Genomic DNA, 24,285 nt, shown 5'->3' with positions numbered 1-24,285 from the left:
AACAGTACAGTTTTTTCTTAGACGCTACAAAACGTTCAGTCGGAATACTTTTATGGGGGCACCCAAATACTGACGTTTCCGTTAAGTCATCGGCAGGGGACGGAAAAGGAAAACTGTAAGAAAAGTCATTTGTGTTTGTGTGTCCTATAGAGGCCATGTGAGTTAAGGATAGTATATGGAATACGATGAAGGAAGCAGCATTTAGTTTGCTAGGAATGGAACGGAGATCAACGACATTACCTTTTTTTGAGAATCCTTTTTTGTCCGATTAATAAAGCCATACATGCATGGTTTTTATCTCCATTGAAGCATGCGTTTACTCCGAAAGTAAGACCGTAAACGACTGTTAAGCATTCCGAATGTTGGAAAACGATCACTATTAATTGGATGTAATTATGTATCGAACATCATTTTTGAGTAGCTGTTTTTTTGTGAGAGAGTTAGCCCTGATATTGCAGTCTTTTCTGTTCCAAAACTGATATCCAGCTGTCAGAATTCATGTTTTGTAAGTTCGTTTTCCATTAAAAAATGTATTAGGCTTTATAGAACCAGCAAGACATCACACGTCTGTTTGTACGCCTAAAAAAACAGGACAGTGAAATTACAAAACAAAAAAGCGAGATAAACAGTATTTTAAATACCGATCCATATATCACTGTTTTAGACCTTGGATCCACTACCTTTGAGGTTTATTTAAAGCAATTTTTAAATTAATTAAATTATTATTATATTTGGAACTATGAAATAATCTTGATTTGTATTGTGTGTGTGGGTGTGCTTATTAAATATTTTTAGGACCTCTGTTTTGTTAAAAATTTTTGGACTTTGTATAGCCTAGAAATAGTAATTTTGTGAGAAACAACCAGAACTGAGAATGACGGTATATGTTATCTTTCCACAAGAAGAGAGAATATTGTGATGTATGTGTTATGTCATTTTGTGATCACAATTGACTGGCTATTCATAAAATGGATAATTGAAATTGCAATGGTAATATACTATAGAATTTTCATACAGTAATGTATAAACCTGCAGGGTACTGAAATACAGTACAGTAAAAAGGGAGTTAACACCTAAAATATTATGGGAAAAAGGTAATACCTAATCACATAAATGTATCCTTTGTTGTTGCATTTAATTAAGGACACCATATTACTGGATATATTAAATGCACCCAATGCTTTCATTATTAATAGTATTGTAGAACGTAATGATGTATATGAATGGTAATTGTAATTTAACTTTTTTTTCCACTTTCATTAGGTAAAAAAGAAGCTGTTGAGACAGTGTGTAGTGCTGAAATATTATCCATTACTTGGAGCAATGCCCTTTGCAGACTTCCTGAGTGCCCTGAAAGACAACCCTTATTTTGGGGCTGGCTTTGGACTGGTTGGGGTTGGCACAGCATTGGCTTTGGCAAGGAAAGGTGCACAGTTTGGAATGATTGCGTTTCGTCGGCACTATATGATCACCCTGGAGGTTGCAAGCAAGGACAAAAGCTACCAGTGGTTACTTAGTTGGATTACAAAGCATGCCCGGCATACACAGCACTTGAGTGTGCAAACATCATACTTGCAGCATGAGAGTGGGCGTGTACGGACCCAGTTTGATTTTCTCCCCAGCCCTGGGAACCACATCATATGGTAGACAGAGAAGTAACGTTCTATATGATTTTTTTTTTAAATGAAAAATCACAAGAAGTTCTTTTTTGGTTTTGAGATAATTAATTTTTCAAATATTTATAGTAGGTTTTGTGGAGCATGCAAGTATTACATGAATTGATTCTGAAGTGTGTGAATGTCAGCTGTGTTGTAAGAAATGCAAACTATTAAAGTTTTTTTTTGTTTTGTTTTTTCTTAAAAACAGTTGCAGCATAGGGAGATTAAGCAGCTTACAATGAAGCGGATGTGAAAATTCAATTAGCAACCCTGTGATTTAGAGTGCAGTCGCTTAGGTTTCCTGCCAAATCCATCATTCAATTTTCTAACTCTTCCTTTATATTAAAGGGTCATTGGCGCTTATTGTGTTTATCACAGAGCTTATTCAAACCCACTTGCTTCTGTTAGGCTCCAGGTTTCCTCTCAATAGCTTATCTATCAATTTTCAAAACCTACTTTCTCAATTACAGGGTTGTGTTGAGTCAGAGCCCTGGGCCCAAGGCAGAATCTGGTGACTCACAAGACACAAAGTACACATTTATGCATATCCCCAAACTCTTCTATATGGGTACTCTGGCACAGCCCAAAAATATGTGTGTTATGTTAATTGGCAATTCTAAATTGGTTGTGCGTCAGTGGACACTGAGATGAACTTTGTACCCTATCTAGTTTTGGTTCCAGCCTTTCGCAGATATTTCCAGGATGGGTTTCTGTTCCTTGTGACCTTGAATAGGATTAAACAGGTTGAGAATGCTATGTTGTTTTCATATTTTGTTACAGCAAGATAAAGTGAATGGATTTTCTGGTATTACTAGTTGCCAATGTTGGCATAGTATGTTCCATTTTGTTATGTTGTTGTCTGGTTTTAGATCTTAGCACCCTCTTGTGGCACAATAGCAAATATACAGTGCTCCTACCATAGCATATGGAGAATTGTTCGTGTTAAACTTACTTATAAATCTGGTATTTGGTACATTGTATTAATCTCCGTGGGGAAATTGTGTTTTTGCATAATCCTTGGGAGTCCAACTGCAAGGTCAACCATTGTACAGTGCCCTGGAGCAATTTTCACCCATGCTGAAATAAATAAAAAAAGGTAAATGTGTGATTGTGATTGTTAGATTGCTTTGGATCAATGCATTGATATTGGTGAAGCTATTTACACGTGATATATCTAAAGGAGCAGCACAGTGGTTACCTTCATGTTTCACAGATTTCGCATCTTGGGTTTCATATCCAACAACCTCAAACCACATCCAGTGGTTTTTCTGTTGAGTTTGCACATTAACTTTTTCTTCCTTTTTGTAAACTAAAGGATTTGCTCAGCTATAGTTAAAGCATTAAGATATCTCTTACACAACAATTGGTATTTTGTTATACTCAATATTGTTACATTTTGATGGTCATATCTGTTTAGGGGTGTGGCTTTCTTCTTTGCTTATCTTTGTGAAATAATTAATTATAATACCCTGTAAGTTGTCCTTTCCATTATTAGATTCAGATTTTCACATGGATTTTTTAAAGTTTTAGGTGAAAAATGCAAACTTGATTTTATGTAGCCACATATTCTATAGTTAATCAGTAGACTTACTTTGGAGCAATGTCTAAGGAGTTACATTTAAAAAGCTGAACCTGAAGCTAACTCACTTTGTTATAGTATTTATTATTTTGCTGATGGATTTATTCAAGGCAACTTACAACATATGAGATACAATTGGTTGCATGTCTTTTGTTTTTCCACCTTGGAGCACATGCAGGTGAAGTGACTTGCTCATGGTCACACAGTGTCAGTGGCAGGATTTGACCCCACACCCTGAGGGTTTGAAGCCCTACGTCCAAAGCCTTAACCACTACATCACACTGCTATGGACTTCAAGTGAACTGTATAAATTGTTAATGTTCATGTCACAAAGTTATTTAAAGCAAATTACTAGGCTGTATGAATGAAGTATTTTGCATATATTATAATGGGATTTTGTTCATATTTGCTCATATAATACCTGTAACTCCTCACTGGCCACATGCTTACATGAGAAATGTTAATTTATTGTTTGGCAGATGTTGGAATAATGCCATGCCACTTAAGATGAGTGTTGTTTTTTTTTTTTTTAGGTATAAGAGTAAATGGATTAGAGTGGAGCGAACCAGGGAGAAGCAAATGATAGACTTGCATACAGGTACTCCATGGGAGTCCGTGACATTCACAGCCTTGGGAAGAAACAGAGAAATATTTTTCAACATACTGCAAGAAGGTTTGTTTTTAATTCTGATTTTGAAAGACAAATGCTTATTTTGCCCTTTCTGTCATTCTAATGTATATTTAATATACAGATAAGAGAAGGTTTATTTTTATTCCGGTCTGTCAGTATCTAGAAATTACTCAAGTGATATGTACAGTATAATAAGTAGTGTCTTATTAACATGAATGTGTGTCTTACCTGCTTAGATTATATTAATGGACAGTGTAATTAGGCCAGAGACACTAATGAATTTGTTGGTTTTGAAAGGAGAAGGCCAGTTCTAAAAATGAATTTCTTTTCCTCCTTGGGCTAGTATTTGATTAGTCAAAGTTTCTGTTGTGTTTTTTTGACAGCCAGAGAGTTGGCCTTGAAGGAGCAGGAAGGGAGAACTGTCATGTATACAGCCATGGGATCAGAGTGGCGTCAGTTTGGGTTTCCGCGCCGCCGCCGTCCATTAACATCTGTAGTCTTGGAGAAAGGAATTGCAGAAAAAATTTTGGATGATGTGAAGGACTTTATTGGTAACCCAACGTGGTATACCGACAGAGGTTTGCTAGTATTTTAAATGTCATCATTTATAATATGTTGTCTTGTCCAACCTTCCACCTACAATTTCAAGTGGTGTACTTTTCGTTTTTCTCGTGTCCTCTACAGGCATTCCATATAGGCGGGGTTATCTCCTGTTTGGACCACCTGGCTGTGGAAAGAGTAGTTTCATGTAAGTTTTTTTTCCCTTGTCATAAATGTCAAATATTCACACTGTGGTTACAGGTTAAATAACTGGAAAACAGTTTGAAAAATGATGGTTATGTAGTATTCTGAATATTCATCCTGACACTTAAGCAGCTAGGCTTTAGTATCAAGTGATTGTATTGATGAAGGTTGTCATTATATTTAACTTTAATTTCTTCTCTGTTTGCTGTATGTTCTCCGAACTGACAATAGATTTAAACTTTGGTTCAGTATTGTGGATGCTTTCTTAGACACACATATTGTTCTCAGTATTAAATGTGCACAAAGTGTTTTTAAAGCAGGTGGGTATAGTATAAATGGATCTTGTCAGCATTTCAGAAGCAGCGTTAAGGCACAGCGTTCCAAGGATTATTGTGAGCAGGAAAGAAATTGTGAGATGCAAAACGAGAAGTAGCAAAGTCAAGACTGGCAAGAGGTCAAAACCAAGAGATCGAAGCAAACTGGCAACCAACAACAAAAGGACAGGACAATAAGCAAAAGTCAAAACTGCCACTATAGTTATACCATCTTATCCTTAACAATAGAACTGTGACAATTGCAATCATGTAACACATCCAAACATGTCACGAAGATAATAAAAAAAAACAACACATGAAAATGTAAATACTGTTTCCAAATTAATCAAAACTAAAATTGAGTTTCAAAAATATAATCTTATAAAATGCAGAACTACTAGAGAGAAAGATTCATACATGAAAAACACATTGATATCACAGGCATGAAGAATGATTTTTTTAGACTGATGACACTTTGAATGCCTCATGGCAATCGGTGCCAGACACACCTGTATAAGTGCACCCGCCACAGAAACACTTTTGGGGTTTTCATAAATTTTCAGGAATAGGTTACTACCCAAAAACACTCAGCCAAGGTGTCTCTGTGACTAGAAACAGACTATCATTGATAACGAACAATGAGAGCCAAGTCCACTTTAACAAAGTAACAGAAAAGGTATTATTAATAGTTTTAAAAAAGTTGCAGAATGAGGCGTATTGAAATAAAAAATATTTTAGGGCCTAACAGCCAAAAGCCCATTCCACTCCTATCAGATACAAACAAAAAGGTGTACTTGCAGGGGCTTAGAAAAAAAATGTCTCGGTCTGAGGAATGCTGTCAATAGTGAAGGTTGATGCTGGCCATTTACATTTTATTTTTGTGGACCATCTCCTTCATGATGGCAGTCTGCCCATGTGTGAGGGAATTTTTTTAAAAGGATATTGTTCCATGTCAAAATACTATTAAAAGCCTGGAATATTTTCCAGTGACATGATAGTAAATCCTGTGTAATTCAAGGATTTCCCCAGTGACCAGCTGTCCTTCTGGTCAAGTGCCTGTGGGATGAGATAGCAGAGAATCATCTATTTTGTGCCTCTTTTCACATTTACATGGTTAAGCATCCCTAAGTGATATTTTCTATGCATTTTAATTAGAAACTCTAATGAGCTTGAGCTCTTCTTAGGACAAGTGAGGGAGTTGCTATTATTGCATAGCCGAAGTGTAGGCATTCATTGTTTATCTTCATAAAAAAATGAATATTTGCATATCATCTTTTAGATATCTCATCACTGTGTCTTTATACCAGTGGAATCATTTCACTTTGGGTAGTCTTCATGCTTAGTCTTCTAACATTGCTGTGGGTGATAAATCATTATCTGTGTTTTGCAACCGGTTACGTCTCGAGTTATTGGAATATGGAATTACCATTTAAGTTTATTGTGGATTGTGCCTTAAATGACAAATGTCATCAGTGTCTTGAGACTTTTTCAGTTCTTGGTTCTCTACTACTGGCCAACCCATATCCACTAAAAGTCTTATAGTTTGATGCATTATGGGATGGGAAAAGAGTTGGGCAACATGATGGTAATGTGTTCTTTTACATGTACTGATAAATGTTAAGTTAGCAATAGATCGCAAAACATGTTATAGTAAGTCATTTATATCAAAGCATGTTGGGACAAACATTGTAGACTAGGTGACATACTGAGGAAATATTGCAGTTGGCCTATCAGACAAGAGGAAAAAATTCACAGTCTGTCATCAGTAGATTTCATGATTTTAGATAGTAGTTAAATGTATTTGCCAAATACTCTTATATTGGGAGTTTTTTTGCAAATCTGGAATTTAAAGAAATAATCCATTCAAATATAATAGTTTTTGTATGTTACCCCATATAGTTTTTAATGATAGCTGAGGATAAAAAAATTAAACTGGTGTTCATACAGAATGGAGAAAAAGTTTCTGCTAGAGTAGGCATCTATGGTGACCAACAGTATACAATATCAAAAACGTCCATTAAACAATCTCATTTTATTTGTGTCGCATGTCAGGTAATCCAGTTGTATGTTCACAGCATCCCAAACACATACCATATGTACTCGTGTTTAAGTTCTCCTGCAGATAAGTCGGGACTTGATTTTACCGTATAATTTCCAGTATTTTATAATGTCAGTCATATAAGTCGAATGCTGAAAACTCACGCTATTGATCCAAGAGATTATGATATGCTAACACCCACCTGAGAGAGTAACCATGAAGTACACTTCCTTTTCTTTTTCTTTCTATGTATTGTGCCTTCGTGACCACACGGTAATACCCGAACAATTCCGAAGCGACGTTTGCACTGCTTTGTGTTTTTTGCGTTTTGCATTCTCATACACCTTTATCGTAAGAGCACCCCTTATCTATGATGGAGCGTTCAATCAGAAGAAAATATGAAGCTGGTTTTAAATTAAAAGTCGTTGAAGTGATGAAAGAAATTGGTAACTGTGCTGCTGCAACAAATTTTGATGTGTCTGAGATAGTGGTGTGAGTTTGGAGGAAGCAAGAAGGTGTGTTTAAAAAAAGAAAAAAATGTAAGTATTGTATTTTTGAACGGGCATATAAGTCGGGGTCTGATTTTATCATCGATATTTTGGGTTTCAAGACCAGACTTACATGAGAGTACATACAGTATTTTTAGTAAAAAATTGTAAATTAAACCACTTCCGAGAAACACTCTCATTAATTAAAGTAGAATGTCCTCAAACGTAACCAAGTACAGTATTTGAATTGAAGACCTGCCCCCATTCATTGGTGAGGAGTCCTGTACAATAACAGTATATTCATTGACTAACACTGCACTTAATGTGATACAAAATTTGAAATAAGAACCTAGTGCAACTAAAGATTAACAGCTGTAGAAGAGCAAGAGGACACATTATCAAGAAGACAATTTTTCTCATACATATCTGAGATGCTTCCAACAACCAGAAGGTCAATTCATCAATGCTCTGTCATAGACTGCCGCTAAATAAACAATGAGGTATTCCAGTTGTGGATGTGAATCTAAATGTAACAAGGAGGCAGAACTGCAATTGATATGTGTTCACGTTTGATCACATTCAATTTTCATTCACAAGAGTGTTCTTCAGAAGTGATTTATTTAATAATATTTTACTTAAAATACATGTATTTAGGCATTAAGAGCCTGTGACTCAATGATGTGACAAATGGATTATACTGTATAACACAAATAACATGACATTTTTTCTGGAAGTTTTTGAGATTGTTTGCTGCTAACTGTTGGTTACATTAGATGTCTACTCTAGTAGAACCTTTATCTCCACTCTGCATGAAAACATGAGATATTTTTTTCTCCTTGGCTGTTACTACAAACTAAATGTGTTAATAATATATAAAAGTATCATTTCTGAGTGGGGTATTCCTTTAAATATTTCCTTCGATTTCAGACTTCCTTGTCTTCCCAAGTGAGAATGATCCTTCAGTCATTTAATTTCCTCTTAAAGCCCCACAATTAAAAAAAACAAAATCTGACTTAACATTTGCTACAGAAAAATGCATTCACCTATTTTTCTTTCTAAATACCTTTTAGATTAGATGAATTTATTGTCTGCTCACTGAAGTGAGCACAATCAAGATATACTTTGGGTATCATTAGGCACACACATAAAACAATTCAATTAGATATATTAGAGATATAGAATACTACATATATTATTTAGGAACATTTTTATTCTGTAAAGTATTACATACCATTGTAAACACACTTAATCCAATGTCATACACTTCAATTCTTCCCTAACATAGCTTTAGGTGTAAGAATACAATCTTACACAAAAATTAACATCTGTTAATCAATTTGCTAATCTTGCCCTTTTCAGTGTAAAGTCAAAAGGGAGCATGTACTTATCAGGCAATGGGTATGTCACAGGGGACATACACACACTCACTATCTTTGACATCACCCAAATTAATAGTTGCAGATCAAAAAAAAAAAAAAAAAAAAAAATGGCATGCATATTTCATACTGAACGCATCTCATACTGAAATTGAACTTGAGAAGCACCAAAACTACCATCTGTGGTACAACACCTTCTATTTAACAGTATCTTTCCATCTTGTTATTGAACTTGCATTTTCAGCATATAGCATCAGTGGGGTACCAAAACTTGTATTGAAAGGTGAAAAGGACCTTTTTTGTTGTTAATTGTATCTGTTCTTTTATATTTTTTTTTTTTTTTTTTTTTTTATATTTTTATTTTATTAATTTTCATTGTAATCATTCCATACAAACAGATCCATTTATAACCCAACAAATTTGAAAACAAATCAAACCCCATCCCTGAGAAGGAGAGCTTAGCTAAAGGAAAATTTCTTTAAGCTTTTTAATAAGGCAACATTAGACAAAAGAAGGGGAGAAGTAAATATCTATATAAATAAGAGATGGAAAAGGGAGTTAAATACAATAATAGTTAATTCTCTTATTCTAAAATAATATTGATTAAATCCTGCCAAGTTTTGAAAAAATTTTGTACAGATCCTCTAACTGAAAATTTGATTTTTTCCAATTTCAAATAATATAAAACATCAGTTTCCCACTGACTTATAAGAGGAGAATTAGGATTCTTCCAATTTAACAAAATAAGTCTGCGTGCCAAGAGTGTAGTGAATGCAATCACCGTTTGTTTGTCCTTCTCCAATTCAAGTCCATCTGGAAGGACACCAAACACAGCTGTTAGTGGGTTAGGAGGGATTGTGATACTAAGGCTGTCTGAGAGGCACTTAAAAATTTTTGTCCAAAATGATGTTAGTTTGGTGCAGGCCCAGAACATGTGACCCAGTGAGGCAGGAGCTTGGTTGCAGCGCTCGCAGGTTGGATCCTGGCCTGGAAACATTTTGGACAGTTTTAAGCGAGACAGATGAGCTCGATATATAATTTTTAGTTGAATAATTCTATGCTTTGCGCATATAGAACTCGAGTGAATTCTCTGCTTTGCTACCTTCCACCTTCCTTCCTTGTTCTTTTATATTTTTAAATGCTGTGTAAAGCATCGGTGGGTTTGAGAAAGGCACGACTATATAGATAAAAATTATTATTCATTATTACACAGAAACACTAACCTACTCAGACTGGGGCAATTTTATGAATGTGTCTTTATCTGTGATGAAATTAGATTCCTCAGAAGAAGAAGACACACTCTTAGGTAATTCAAACAGGTTCCACCAGAAAACCACCACAGCAAGGAATCTAAACACAACCTCAGAATTTTTAGGTTGCCAGTGCTATCCACCATACCAATGTACTGTATTATCTGATTAACAACATATCTGTTGACTTGAGTAGCAGTGAGACACATGGATCAGTTACACCAAAAAACCTCAATGTGTTCATTTAAGCCATAATTAAATGTAATAGATAATAATAATACAGTAGATAATAATCCATTTTCCAACCCGCTGAATCTAAACACAGGGTCACGGGGTTCTGCTGGAGCCAATCCCAGCCAACATAGGGCACAAGGCAGGAACCAATCCTGGGCAGGGTGCCAACCCACCGCAGGACACACACAAACACACCCACACACCAAGCACACACTAGGGCCAATTTAGAATCGCCAATCCACTTAACCTGCATGTCTTTGGACTGTGGGAGAAAACCGGAACGCCCGGAGGAAACCCACGCAGACACGGGGAGAACATGCAAACTCCACGCAGGGAGGACCCGGGAAGCGAACCCAGGTCCCCAGGTCTCCCAACTGTGAGGCAGCAGCGCTACCCACTGCGCCACCGTGCCGCCCGCATAGATAATAATATATAATAATAATAATAATAGAGTTTATGAGTTAAATGTAGATCTTTTCCCATGAGTGACACTAGGTATAGGTATATGTGACAATGTATTTCTTTTTCTTGTGCCATTGCTTGACACATTATTGTCAAGCTAGCTGTGCTACCTAGGAAAGGCTGAAATGTAAGTAATCTGCTTATTCAGCACTAATGTTTTCAGTGCACCCTCTATGAAGAGTGTATTTTGTAATGCATGTAGTAATAAAGAGTATTACATTTTTCATTTCAACAAACATTAGCACTGCTTTTATGAATCCCATACCAAATGACATATATCAGAGACATAGCCCCAAATGGAAATGTGGATGCACAGACACACACACACAGATACTTGACCTTTGTAGCAAGGTGGATAAGCTGATTTCTGTCTGTCCTGCAGCTGCTCTCTGTTGAATGTATTTAGCATTAATGTTTGTAATGCACTATCTATTGAAATGTATTTTGTAATACATTTAGTAATAAATTGCATTACATGTTTCATTCCAACAAAAATGGTGCATCACAAACATCAGCACTGTTTTATTAATCCCATACCAAGTGGCATATAACAGAGACATAGCCCTGGATGGACACAAGAATACACAGACACATACAAAGACACTTGTCATTTTATTAAGGTTGATGTGTACATTAGAAATGGTTGGTTTTCTAAGAATAATGCAGTTTTTTTAAGAGATCATTTTAAAGGGAACATCAAAGAGGCACTGATTAAAGCTTCATAAGCAATTCCCACTAAAGCTAAATATACCATATATGAAAATTTTTGTTCAAAAAAGGCAAAAAATAAATGGAAGGAAAATAAAAGCAGGAATTAATGCCTGAATGAGTTTGTGTTGTATTAACAATTCCAAATGAAATACTTTGACAATAACCATGTGTGGTATACATGTGACAGTTTTTTTTTTTTTTGTTCACAGAACAGCATTGGCTGGAGACCTTGAGTACAGTATATGTCTGATGAGCCTGAGTGACCGAAGTCTGACAGATGATCGACTTAACCACTTGTTAAGTGTAGCTCCACAGCAAAGTATTATTCTCCTAGAAGACATAGATGCTGCTTTTATTAGCAGAGACATGGCTGCTGAGAGTAGGTTTTGGTAGCTATTGAGATTTTATTGTATGACATTGATCAATTTTTAGTTAATATTTACTAATTTGGTGATAGTTTATTATGTTACCATAAAATGGTCAAATATTATTTTTAGTTAAGAAGATATTTGTTGCAAATTTTATTTTTTCTGTTTCAATCTGCTTTCCTTTAATATAGAGATTTTATTCTAAACACAATGTTAACAATTTCTCTAAATTGCATTTGCCTTTCTTGCTTTCTGTTGTGAAAATCTAGCCTAATTTTCTGTGCAGTTTGCATGTTTTACCATTCATTTCTCTGTGGGTTTTCCTCCTGCTTCACCAAAAACCTGTGCATTAGGTTAATTGGTGGTCCCCAGTAGCCCTGCATGAATGGGCCCTATAAAAAATAAGGTCCAGTGTTGGCTCCACTTTATTATTTCTACATCTACACCTCATGGGTGCACAATGTTTAAAAGCATGGCACACTCCATTGCAAGGGAAGATTCCCTTTGCATCGCTTGTAAAAGAATAGGTGTCCGTATCTGTATAAATAATTGTCAAAAGCCATCATGTGTTTATCAATAAGTGTTTTGAAATTAGTTAAGTGTTTTCCTTTTGCATAATTAATATTTCATTTTCTTTTTTCACAGATCCAACAGTTTACCAAGGAATGGGCAGACTAACCTTCAGTGGACTGTTGAATGCTTTAGATGGAGTGGCCTCCTCTGAGGCCAGGATTGTGTTTATGACAACTAATCACATTGATCGGTAAACCCGTTTTCCCTTGCTAATTTTAGTATAATTTGCACTCTCCTTTTGTTGAATGTACAATCATTTTTGTTTATCTGTTTTTGGATTTTTTGAATTATTTTAACCTCCATGTTTAGGTTAGATCCTGCACTCATCCGTCCTGGTAGAGTGGACCTGAAGCAGTATGTAGGATATTGCTCTCATTGGCAACTCACACAGATGTTCCAGAGATTTTACCCTGCTGAGTCGGCATGGAAGGGAGAGAAATTTGCAGAAAATGCTTTAAGTACATGTCAGAATATCAGTGCTGCTCAAGTTCAAGGGCATTTCATGTTTTATAAACTGGATCCAGATGGAGCAATTAGTAATGTGACGAATATTGGTTATTAAATTAGCTTGGTACTTTAAAAAAAGACACACTGTTCCACTTCATATGAGGACTATGGAAATTTTCTTTGTGTGTCAAAAACAGCAAGATGACAATGGACATTTTGGGTGCTCCAGATTTTACAAAATATCCCTGTGTCAATGCAAAAACAATGATGACTACTTGTCCTTACTCCAGTAAATGAAAATCATGGTGTTGTAGTTGTTGGCATTATGTTATAATTACTGTTGTGCTTGAATAATTTTACTGATTGGTAAAATCCTACTTCACTGAGGTTTACAATTGTAATACAGATATAATATTTAATTGATCCAGGCATTCTTTTTCTTCTAACCCATTTAGTGAATGATACAAAGGTTTGTAAGTCAAAACACAGGAAGACTGAAGATATTTAAACAAAAAACAAAAGACAAAGTTAGACATAAGTTAGACCAACTCTGTCTGAAAAATGCCTAAAATAAAAATGAGTGTAACTGGTAATCATAATTTTTTATACACACACACATATATATATATTATGTATATATTGCTCAAAAAAATTAAAGTAACACTTTTTAATCAGAGTATAGCATCAAGTCATTGAAACTTCTGGAATGTTGAACTGGTCAGTTAAGTAGCAGAGGGGGCTGTTAATCGGTTTCAGCTGCTTTGGTGTAGATGAAATTAACAACAGGTGCACTAGAGGGGCAACAATGAGAAGACCCCCAAAACAGGAATGGTTTAACAGCCACTGACATTTTTCCCTCCTCATCTTTTCTGACTGTTTTTTCACTAGTTTTGCATTTGGCTGCGGTCAGTGTCACTACTGGTAGCATGAAGCGATATCTGGACCCTACAGAGGTTGCATAGGTAGTCCATCTTCTCCAGGATGGCCCATCAATACGTGCCATTGCCTGAAGGTTTGCTATGTCTCTCAGCACTGTCTCAAGGGCATGGAGGAGATTCCAGGAAATAGGCAGTTACTCTAGGAGAGCTGGACAGGGCAGTAGAAGGTCTTTAACCCATCAGCAGGACCAGTGTCTGCTCCTTTGGACAAGTAGGAACAGGATGAGCACTGCCAGAGCCCCACAAAACAACAATACAGCAGGCCACTGGTGTGAATGTCTCTGACCAAACAACCAGAAACAGACTTCATAAGGGTGACCTGAGGGCCCGACATCCTCTAGTGGGCCCTGTGCTCACTGTCCGGCACCATGGAGCTCGATTGGCATTTGCCACAGAACACCAGAATTGGCAGGTCCACCACTGGCGCTCTGTGCTTTTCACAGATGAGGGCAGGTTCACCCTGAGCACATGTGACAGATGTGAAAGGGTCTGGAGTAGCCGTTCAGAACGTTATGCTACCTGTAACATTGTTCAGCATGACCGGTTTGGTGGTGGGTCAGTGATGGTCTGGTGAGGCATATCCATGGAGGGATGCACAGACCTCTACAAGCTAGACCATGGCACCTTGAGAGCCATTAGGTATCGGGATGAAATCCTTGGACCCATTGTCAGACCCTGTACTGGTTTAGTGGGTCCTGGGTTCCTCTTGGTGCACAACAATGCCCGGCCTCATGTGGCGAGAGTATGCAGGCAGTTCCTGGAGGATGAAGGGATTGATACCATTGACTGGCCCCCATGCTAGCATGACCTAAATCCAATAGAACATCGGTCCATCTGATGCCACCAGGTTCCGCCTCAGACTGTCCAGGAACTCAGTGATGTCCTGGTCCAGATCTGGGAGGAGATCCCCCAGGACACCACCTGGCATCTCATTAGGAGCATGCCCTCCCCCCCGATGTTGTCAGGCATGCATACAAGCATGTGGGGGCCATACAAACTACCGAGTACAATTTGGAGTTGCTGCAATGAAGTTTTGGCAAAATGGACTAGCCTCATTTTTTCACTCTGATTTTCAAGGTGTCATTGAATTCAGTCCTCCGTACGTTAATAATTTTCATTTCCATCAAATGATGTGGTATCCGCTTGTTCCTAACACATTACCAGTCCATATCAGTATAGATATCCAGCATGACTTTTTTCCCATTGAGATCTGATGTGTTTTCAAAGTGTTCCTTTCATTTTTTTGTGCAGTTTATATATAGTGCTTGTCTCACTACTCAAAGCGCTTCAATGAGTGGAGAGTCACTTCAACCACCACTAATGTGTAGTATCCACCTGGATGATGCGATGGCAGCCATTTTTCCGTCAGTAAGCTCACCACACCTTATCTGTTAAGTGATGAAGTGGTGAGAGACATAACCAGTTAGCGACAGGGGATGATTAGTGTGCCTGAATGACCAGGCTGTGATGGGCAATTTAGTCTGGATATCAAGATACACTTTAGTCTTTACGAAGGTTGCCCAGTGATCTTTTATGATCACAGAGAGTCAGGACTTCGGTTTTACATCTCATGCGAAGGATGGTACCATTTTTACAGCACAGCGTATGTAATACGCTATTTGGCACAATGGTAGCCAATGCTACTTCACAGTAAGGAGCCCATGGTTCACGTTTTGGGTTCTTCCAGTTTTGGGTTTCCTCCCACAGTCCAAAAGACTTGCAAAGCTAAACTGGGCTTAGTATGTGGGTGTGTGTGATGGACTGGCACCCTGTCCAGGGAATTATTCCTGCCTTGTGCTCTGTGTTTTTCAAGATAGCTTCCACAACCCTGCTCAGGATTAAGCGAGGTTAGAAAAACGTATGGTATGGTACTTTTTAGTACAACATGATGTAACATTTTTAAACTTGCTTAAGCCAGTTTAATGTCATAGGATGGGGTACCAGTTATCTTCATTGCACACAATCATGGACAGACACCAGTGGTGAGAATAAAACTGGAGGCAGACATATGGAGAACATGCAAACTTCAGCCATACAGCAACAATGTGTGGGGTAGATCAGTGAGACTCCAGCACTAATCACTGTGCCACCATACCGCCCTGAGAGATTCTGCTAAATCAAATGAATTGATGCCTTTGAGGATTTTAACTGCCAGGATTAATTCTCTGTATAGCCTCCTGTGTGAATAAATGGTAACCAAGAAGAAGCTGGTTCTGGCAAAATATGAACCCCGCATAGCTGTATTTGAAGATGCTTCATAACTTAACACATGATATGACACACTATCAAAATCATTCAACTCAGGGGCACAGAAGACCCTTGGGGTGCAAGGCAGGAAGCCAGCCCAAAACAAGCACTGGGCTATTGCAGGGGCCGCTTGCGCACAGTCACACAGAGGAGTTTAACATTCGCCTTTCAACATGACACACATGTCGTTAGGGATGTGCAGATGATGTCTGGGCACGAAATTCAAACCAAATATACTGGATGTGTCAAACTGCAGCACTAATTACTGTGTTATCAATTTGTTTAATAAATATTCCTTAAAACTCTTTTTATGTTTAGACGTGCTGTGAAAATGACATTATTTTTAATGTATTAAAAATGACAAGACCAATAATAATTTGAAATGAATACATCTTAGGCACTTTATAAATAATCACTGTAGTTTATGCTTAATTAAGGCCAGAGGCTGAGACTTGAACTGAAACCCTGCAGTGCCACAGGGGGACCCTGCGCAGATCTCTTAGCCTGCCTGCCGTCTCCAACTACATGTCTTGATTCAGGAATACAAAGCATACACCCATTTTTGTAAACTGCTTGTCCCATTTCTTGTTTTCTTTTTGGGAAACGGAGCATTGTGTGTCTTAAGCGTGTGACATCACTTTATCCTTTCAATTATACATCATGTATTTCTTTATACAGTAACGTGTTTGTATGTTGCGTTGTTTTGTCAAAGGATAAATTAACATGGCTTAATCCTAGCGACTGCGCAAATTTTAAAGCTGAGATTGAGGTGAAAGTCAAGTGTGATGGGCGGCTGGTGTTCTTGCCTGGCCGGGACCGGGGGAGCAGATGTACTCAGGCCACTACCTTCCCCGGGATGCTAGATGGCGGCTGCCTCTGGGTTTTAGTGGTAGCTCAGATTCCTGCAGGGCTCCATGGGAGACAGAGTTTGGGTTCCAGGGATGCCACCAGGGGGAGCTGCAGAGGCCTACTTGGGGCTTTCACTGCACCTGGGAGTGATTCCAGACCTTGTGAACGAGCCACCTGGAGCACTCCGAGGTGCATTATAAAGGGATTGGCCTGCTCTCATTCTGACCGGAGAAGGAGAAGTGCAGTATTTAACAGTGTATTGTACTGTGTGCTGGGACTGTGCATTGGTGGGGAAACATAAAGAAAGCGTTTCCCACCGTAAAAAAATGTGTGCTGTGCAACACTTGTGCCTGTGTCTGGTGTGTTTTTGGGTGTTTGGGGCAGCTGGAGTGCCCTGGTGCTCACAAAGGTTTACTGTAAAGATTTCCACAGAAGTTTTGTTTCTTTGTTACAAGATTACACATTTCTACAAGGTTTTAGAAGAAGTGGTAAACTTGGAGTTGCTCTATTATAGATTGAGTTAAAATCTGGTTTCTTTAATAATGGTTTAAAGTGTCCAATAAATGTTATACTGCCACTTAGTCCAAATTTAAAACTAATTCATCTTTACTGAGACAAAACTGTGCATGAGGTTTTTAACAAACAAGCTGAAATTGGATCTGAAGGACACATTTTGAGTCCTAACACAAGATTACACACTCCAGTCTGCTTAATCCAGTTTAGGGGTGGGGGGATGGTGTGGGAGGCTTGAGCCAATCCCGACAACAGTGGCAATAATATGTAATTCCTCGTACGGGAAGCAGTTCTGGATGGAGTGCCAGTCCTTCAAACTCACACACACATACTGGGGTGTTTTTTGGAGTCACCTACCCACCTAACCTGCACATTTTTGGGGATATGGAAGGATAACCCACACAGACATGGGGCGAATGTGCAGACTCCACAACCATCAACACTGGGCAAGGGATTCAAATGGAGGACACTGAATCGGTGAAACCATCACATGGTTCTCAGGTTTTAGTTTTTATTTTAGAAACCCAGTGTAAATGTCTCTGTTCTGTCGATTATCTACATTTGATAAGGTGTTAAATCCATGAAGTGACTTACTCTGATCTGTTAGTGCCAGATCTGCAAGTTGACAGCTCAGTGTGCAGTATCTTATGGCATGTCATTATTATTAAGAATTACGCAGTTGTTTATTGAAATTATTGAAAGTTGAAATGCTCTTTGTTCATTTTGGGTTCACATGGACCAAAGCCAGTCTCGGTTACTTCCCATTCAGGATAAGGGCAACCTCTAGATGGAACAATTTTCGATTGCAGCTTGCTATTATATATTTATTTACCTGAAATATTCAATCAAAGTAACAATGACAATAAAGATCTATCTATCTATCTATCTATCTATCTATCTATCTATCTATCTATCTATCTATCTATCTATCTATCTATCTATCTATCTATCTATCTATCTATCATCAGTGCATAATAAAACTGCTTTATGTGGTTAAGCAGCCTACATGAGGTAACACAGTTGTTCAGCCACTAAGCCACACAGTGCAGTTAAGAGGGCAGAATGTGTTCATTCTCAGGTTGTTGTTGGTGAGCAGTTTGCTCATTCGTCAAGTGTCTGCCTTGGTTTGTCAGTGAATACCACAGTGTAATTGTTGAAGTTTGAATTTTCCCTGACTGGCCTTGTGCTGCCCAGATAGACTGCAGCTCCCCCCCTTACCACCACCCCAAATTAAATTGAGGGCTTTGAGATTGTTATATTATGAGAGGATAATTACATATGTACTGTATGCTGTTATGGAATGAAGTCTGTAAAACAAAACATGCTTTTTATGCCTTTTTTCTACATTTACCAGGTACTAAATGGAACAATACTCTTTTTGAAACATTTTTCAGTGCAAAATTTCAAATGTCAAACCTGTCTAGCAAATGTAAAACTTCTAAAGCCAATGGCTTAAATGGCAAATGTCAAGCATACAGCAAATCTCTTATCTTATATGGCAAACATCCAGTTTAAACAGAGCCTGCAGAGCAGACAGTATGTAGAAATATGGCTTAAACGGTGAAATGTCCAATTTATATGGCAAACATTTGTAAATGAAAGGCCAGCCCTGCTGCCTGCCATTTGATGTTATAGTGTGTTAGTGAACTCATTCTGCCAAACCCGGCATGTCTACTGTATATTTTCCTTTACCTAAAATATTAGAATGTTTAAAGGAGTGGAACAGATTGTGACTTCTCAGTCACAATTTACATTATGCTCAACTGTTTTTCTTATTTGAATGAAACAGATCATTTATGACGAACACACCCTGGTCAAATGTAGATTGAATTTAGTTGTTTAATTAACAGGTGAAAGCAACAAACCGTTATTTAAACCGTTAAAGGTTTGGAATTTCAACGAGTGACGAAGCTAAGAAACTGGATTAACAGCAGCAAATTGACGGAAATGATAAAGAACCGAATGTTAAAGAGCACCTATTCTTATACTTGTCCTGCCAACCGGAGGCATTCGATAAGTGGCAAGTATCAATTTATCTGACAGACAGAATGGCCATTGTGTGGATGTAGAAATCTAATAAGATGAGTGGCTGCACAATGTGGTGTTGATTCAATTAGAAAGAAAAAAAAAATAGGACCGCGGGCGATCTTAAGTGCGATTGATCAGGAAAGAGAGTCCTCTGGAAGATCGCAGGATAATTATAATTAGATTACAGTAAAAGGTGTTTTCTTCGGTTATCCGGATATTTTTTACTGTGGTATTCTGTAAAGTTTCTGCATTTGCGGCTTTCTTCCAATTAGTGTAATCTTTGTTTTGTCCCGAAGATAAAGTTTGGGCGTTGACAGCAGAAGAGCAGATAATTGAACGGCGTCGCAGCAGTTAATGAAACCCGCTCGTCCCGTCCTCCCTTGTGTTCCTCCCGGTGCTTCCCTCCCAATCACCCTACCTTCCGATGACGTGTGTGTTTCGCGCAATAGTAAACTGGCCTCGTGTGCGCGTGCGCGCTTATTCGCCCTGTGTTGTAAATGCCTTTACAAGTACCGGTATATGCAACACGGTGTCGGTATCCAGTTCTTGCGCCGATTCGCACTGGCATCCCAGTTTTTCACGCCAACGTGCGGATTGAGTACTATAACTAATCGAATCAGAAGTCCTGGATGCAACTCTTCCTACATACCTCATTACCAGATACAATGAGGGGGCTGCCTCCCCTCCCAGCACCGCCCATCGCAGTAATATGATAAGGTATTGATAAAGAGGGGACAATTGCCAAACTTTCGAAAAGCGATCTTAAAGTGGTCTGACACAATGTCTTCCAAGATGGACAGGATTAGGGAGACTTGAATGAGTAAATTACTGTAATACTGACTGCATTGATCGTGCAGGATTAACCACTTTGCATACCAAACGCTCCTAGCATATACAGTGATTATATCTAACATTTAATATATTAAAGTGTTAATTGGGCAGCACAGTGATTAGTACTGCTCCCTAAAAAATTAAAGGCGGTTCATGTCTTACTTTTCCAAATATTAGGAACCTTTTCAAACCCCAAAGAACCAATTTCACATGCAAAGAACGCTTCCCAGAGTTCTTTGTCAAGGAAGGGTTCTGTGCGGAACCACACAGCTCAGGAAGTGCCATTTTGGAACCTTTTATTCTTAAGAGTGTACATGGCACTCGGGTGGCACACCCAGCCTGATCACACTGTCTTTGCGGAGTGTGCACTTACTTTGCATGTTGTGGCTTCCACCCACATCCCAAAGACATGGGGGTTAGGTTGACAGGCTGCTTTCGTACTTGTGCCCTGTCATAGAATGGTGGTCTAGGGCTGGATTAAGACTCTATGGTGCCCCCGTACACAGCGAAACCCGTTGAGACAACTCAAATGTGATATATACACCGAAAACAATTTAATAAGGCAGGACTAGAGGCAGACTGAGTTCCAGAGGACAGACATGTGGACAATAGCATTGCTAGTACACTTTATGTGGCATTAAGGAAAAGAAATTATAAACACTTCAAACAAAGTTTAATAAAAATGTAGGTATATTGAATTGAGTACTGTATAGAGTTTCCTTTAAGTTTTTGGATGTCAAATATTTAATTTTTGCACAAGAGGATGACTCTGCATTTACATTATTTCAGAATCACGAATACTGGGTAAAATATTTGAAGGTTTTTTATGTATTTAATTGAGTGGACATTTAATGCAAAGTAATTTAAAGCTACTGTTGCATGGATTTTATTTATTGAACAGTCACCTCAGGAGAAGTAGATGCTTTTGGTATGACAATAAATTCTTTATTGTTTTATATGCCATTTTCATTAATGTCTATGAAAAGCATACATTGAATTGTATTACCGTATATACTCACGTATAAGTCGGGTCTTGAAACGTGAAAATTGATCATAAAATCAGACCCCGACTTATATGCCTGTTCAAAAATATGACACTTAAATTTTTTTTTTTTACATCTTCTTGCCTCCTCCAATCTCACACCAGTTTCTCAGACGCATCAAATTTTGTTGCAGCAGCGCAGTTACCAATTTCTTTCACCGCTTCAATGACTTAATTTAAAACGAACTTCATATTTTCTTCTGATCGAACGCTCCATTGCAGATAAGGGATGCACCTACTATAAAGGTGTATGAGGGTCTGAGATACACAAAACAGTGCAAACGTCGATTCGGAATAGTTCGGGTATTACCGTGTGGTCACTTAGGCACAATACATATAAAAAAAAAAAAAGGCAGTGTGCTCTGTGGTTACTCTCTCAGGTGGGTGTGAGCATATCATGATCTCTTGGACCAATAGCCTGAGCTTCCGCATTTGACTTCTACGACCAACATTATTAAATACTGGAAATTATACTGTAACATCAAGTCCCAACTTATACGCAGGAGAACTTAAATGTGAGTATATATGGTATATCAGGTCAATTTATTTCTGTGTTTTCTGTACATGGCATGGTTTACCATTTATAAAAATGTTACGGTAATATCACACCAATTAGAAAATCCTTGTTAAGCATGTTTGTGACTATCACTATCAAACTAGAAAAGTGTTCTCATGATCGCAAGTCATTTGGGACAATTTATTACACATTATATTTATTATAGATTTCATTTTGGCATATTCCTTGATGAGAGTTCTTGCGTTTCTTTGGCTCTTTCTTTTTCAATACAGAGAATTGCTCACATGTTTTCCAACTGTATGACCAATGATTGCTGCTGTTAGAACTGGTAACAGGAGCTGTTGTTGGCCTAACGCAGGGTTCTTAAGCTTTTTAATCTGAGGAGCTACAGTAAATTTCAACAGGTTTCACTCCCTCTGCCCAAAGAACTCTCACTACAGCACTTTGTTCAACAATAATGCAATCGTGTAGTGGTGTGTCCATGTTTATTTTACCGTAATGCCAACTAGACAAATTGTTCGAACTTCCCATAAGTCATCACAAATGCGATGTATTGCATCAGGTTCTGTCTACTGCAGTTATCTCATAATTTTCATATTTACCCTCCTAAATTTGAATTGCATGTCATAATATTTAAAAAAAATAAAGTAAAAATGCTCATAACAAAAATTTGAAAAGGGGAAAAAAATGTTTATCAATGTATTATTCTAACTTTCAAAATTACAGTCTGTGGGCTTTGACTACAGCAAATGCAGCCACCATGTCTTCCAGGTCGAAAGACTCTCAAACACTGAACTCTATTGAAATTTGAGCCATGTCTGAAAGTAGATCTCAAGGAAGATTTAATTAGCTTTACAGATGAAAAGCTTACTCTCAGAGGCAACATTGATAGGAAGAATCAGGACTGCCAAAGGGCTACATTTTGACTTGAGAGTCCCCCGACTACAGAGGGGCTAAATTTTGACTTGATACAACCTCCAACTGTCTTCTTCTTCTTCTTTCAGCTGCTCCCGTTAGGGGTCGCCACAGTGGATCATCTTCTTCCATATCTTTCTGTCCTCTGCATCTTGCTCTGTTACACTCACCACCTGCATGTCCTTTCTCACCACATCCATAAACCTTCTCTTAGGCCTTCCTCTTTTCCTCTTACCTGGCAACTCTATCCTTAATATCCTTCTCCCAATATACCCAGCATCTCTCCTCTGCACATGTCCAAACCAATGCAAACTCGCCTCTCTGACTTTGTCTCTCAACCACCCAACTTCAGCTGATCCTCTAATGTACTCATTTCATCTTCGTCACACCCAGTGCAAATCTTAGCATCTTTAACTCTGCCACCTCCAGCTCTGTCTCCTGCTTTCTGATCAGTGCCACCGTCTCCAACCCATATAACATAGCTGGTCTCACTACTGTCCTGTAGACCTTCCCTTTCACTCTTGCGGATACCCGTCTGTCACAGATTACTCCTGACACTCTTCTCCACCCATTCCACCCTGCCTTCCCTCTCTTCCACAATTCCCATTACTCTGTACTGTTGATCCCAAGTATTTAAACTCATCCATCTTCACCAACTCTACTCCCTGCATCCTCACCATTCCACTGACCTCCCTCTCATTTACACATATGTATTCTGTCTTGTTCCTACTGACCTTCATTCATCTCCTCTCTAGAGCATACCTCCACCTCTCCAGGGTCTCCTCAACCTGCTCCCTATTATCACTACAGATCACAATGTCATCAGCAAACATCATAGTCCATTGGGACTCCTGTCTAATCTCGTCTGTCAACCTGACCATCACCATTGCAAATAAGAAAGGGCTCAGAGCCGATTCCTGATGTAATTCCACCTCCACCTTAAATGCATCTGTCACTCCTACCGCAGATCTCACCACAGTCACACTTCCCTCATACATATCCTGTACAACTCTAACATACTTCTCTGTCGATGAGTTAAATTTTGACTTGATAGACCCACAACTGCTGAGGAGTTAAATTCTGACTTGATAGACCCCTTTCTCACACTGTAAAAAAAAAAAAATAATGTTGAATTTATGGTAAAGTACTGGCAGCTGTGGTTGCCAGAATTTTACTGTAAAAAAGAAGGTGACAATATTTTTAGGTTTACAGTATAACTTTGTAGTAAATAACTGTTTTTTCTTTACAACACATTCCAATAGAAGTGAACATTTTAACCATAACCTGAAATCCATGCATTGTGAGAAATATGCCAATCAATAAACCATCTGAAAATATTGTCAGGATCAAACACCAGTACACAGTTTGCATAAGTAAAGTAACAACAACCAATAGCAAACATGTATTGTTTAATTATGTAAATTGAAAAGAGTTCAATGTTTAAGGAAGTTACGTCACATTGTCTGGTGGAGAGGTAACCTATGCTTTTGTGGTGTAGGGTGTGCTACGTGTGTGCCAGCTTATTGAATACA

General features: G+C 38.2%; 1 protein-coding gene across 3 annotated transcripts; it reads left to right on the top strand.

Moving 5' to 3' along the window:
* Nucleotides 1-13,011, top strand: LOC114655929 (mitochondrial chaperone BCS1). 3 transcript variants are annotated; one of them, XM_028807244.2, is made up of 8 exons: nucleotides 1-327; nucleotides 1,264-1,643; nucleotides 3,771-3,910; nucleotides 4,252-4,446; nucleotides 4,553-4,616; nucleotides 11,695-11,864; nucleotides 12,499-12,616; nucleotides 12,736-13,011. In XM_028807244.2, exons 2-8 carry the CDS (start codon nucleotides 1,324-1,326, stop codon nucleotides 12,986-12,988), a joined length of 1,260 nt encoding a protein of 419 aa, XP_028663077.1. In that variant the 5' UTR covers nucleotides 1-327; nucleotides 1,264-1,323; the 3' UTR covers nucleotides 12,989-13,011. The 3 variants fall into 3 exon arrangements, with proteins under 3 accessions (XP_028663077.1, XP_028663075.1, XP_028663080.1); XM_028807242.2 differs by having other exon boundaries at nucleotides 2-505; XM_028807247.2 differs by lacking the exon at nucleotides 1-327 and having other exon boundaries at nucleotides 1,507-1,655.
* The last annotated feature ends 11,274 nt before the right edge of the window (nucleotides 13,012-24,285 follow it).

The sequence above is a fragment of the Erpetoichthys calabaricus genome, chromosome 8 (assembly GCF_900747795.2).
Source record: "Erpetoichthys calabaricus chromosome 8, fErpCal1.3, whole genome shotgun sequence".
NCBI lineage: Eukaryota > Metazoa > Chordata > Cladistia > Polypteriformes > Polypteridae > Erpetoichthys > Erpetoichthys calabaricus.
The sequence above is the reverse complement of the archived record's forward strand: the minus strand, read 5'-3'. Positions and strand labels throughout refer to the sequence as shown.

Bases quoted from the DNA above. Each gene is read 5' to 3' on its own strand.
- LOC114655929 (XM_028807244.2), top strand. From the start codon at position 1,324: ATGCCCTTTGCAGACTTCCTGAGTGCCCTGAAAGACAACCCTTATTTT. The intron at 3,911-4,251 runs GTTTGTTTTTAA...TTTTTTTGACAG, and splicing joins TTTCAACATACTGCAAGAAG to CCAGAGAGTTGGCCTTGAAG. The intron at 4,447-4,552 runs GTTTGCTAGTAT...TGTCCTCTACAG, and splicing joins AACGTGGTATACCGACAGAG to GCATTCCATATAGGCGGGGT.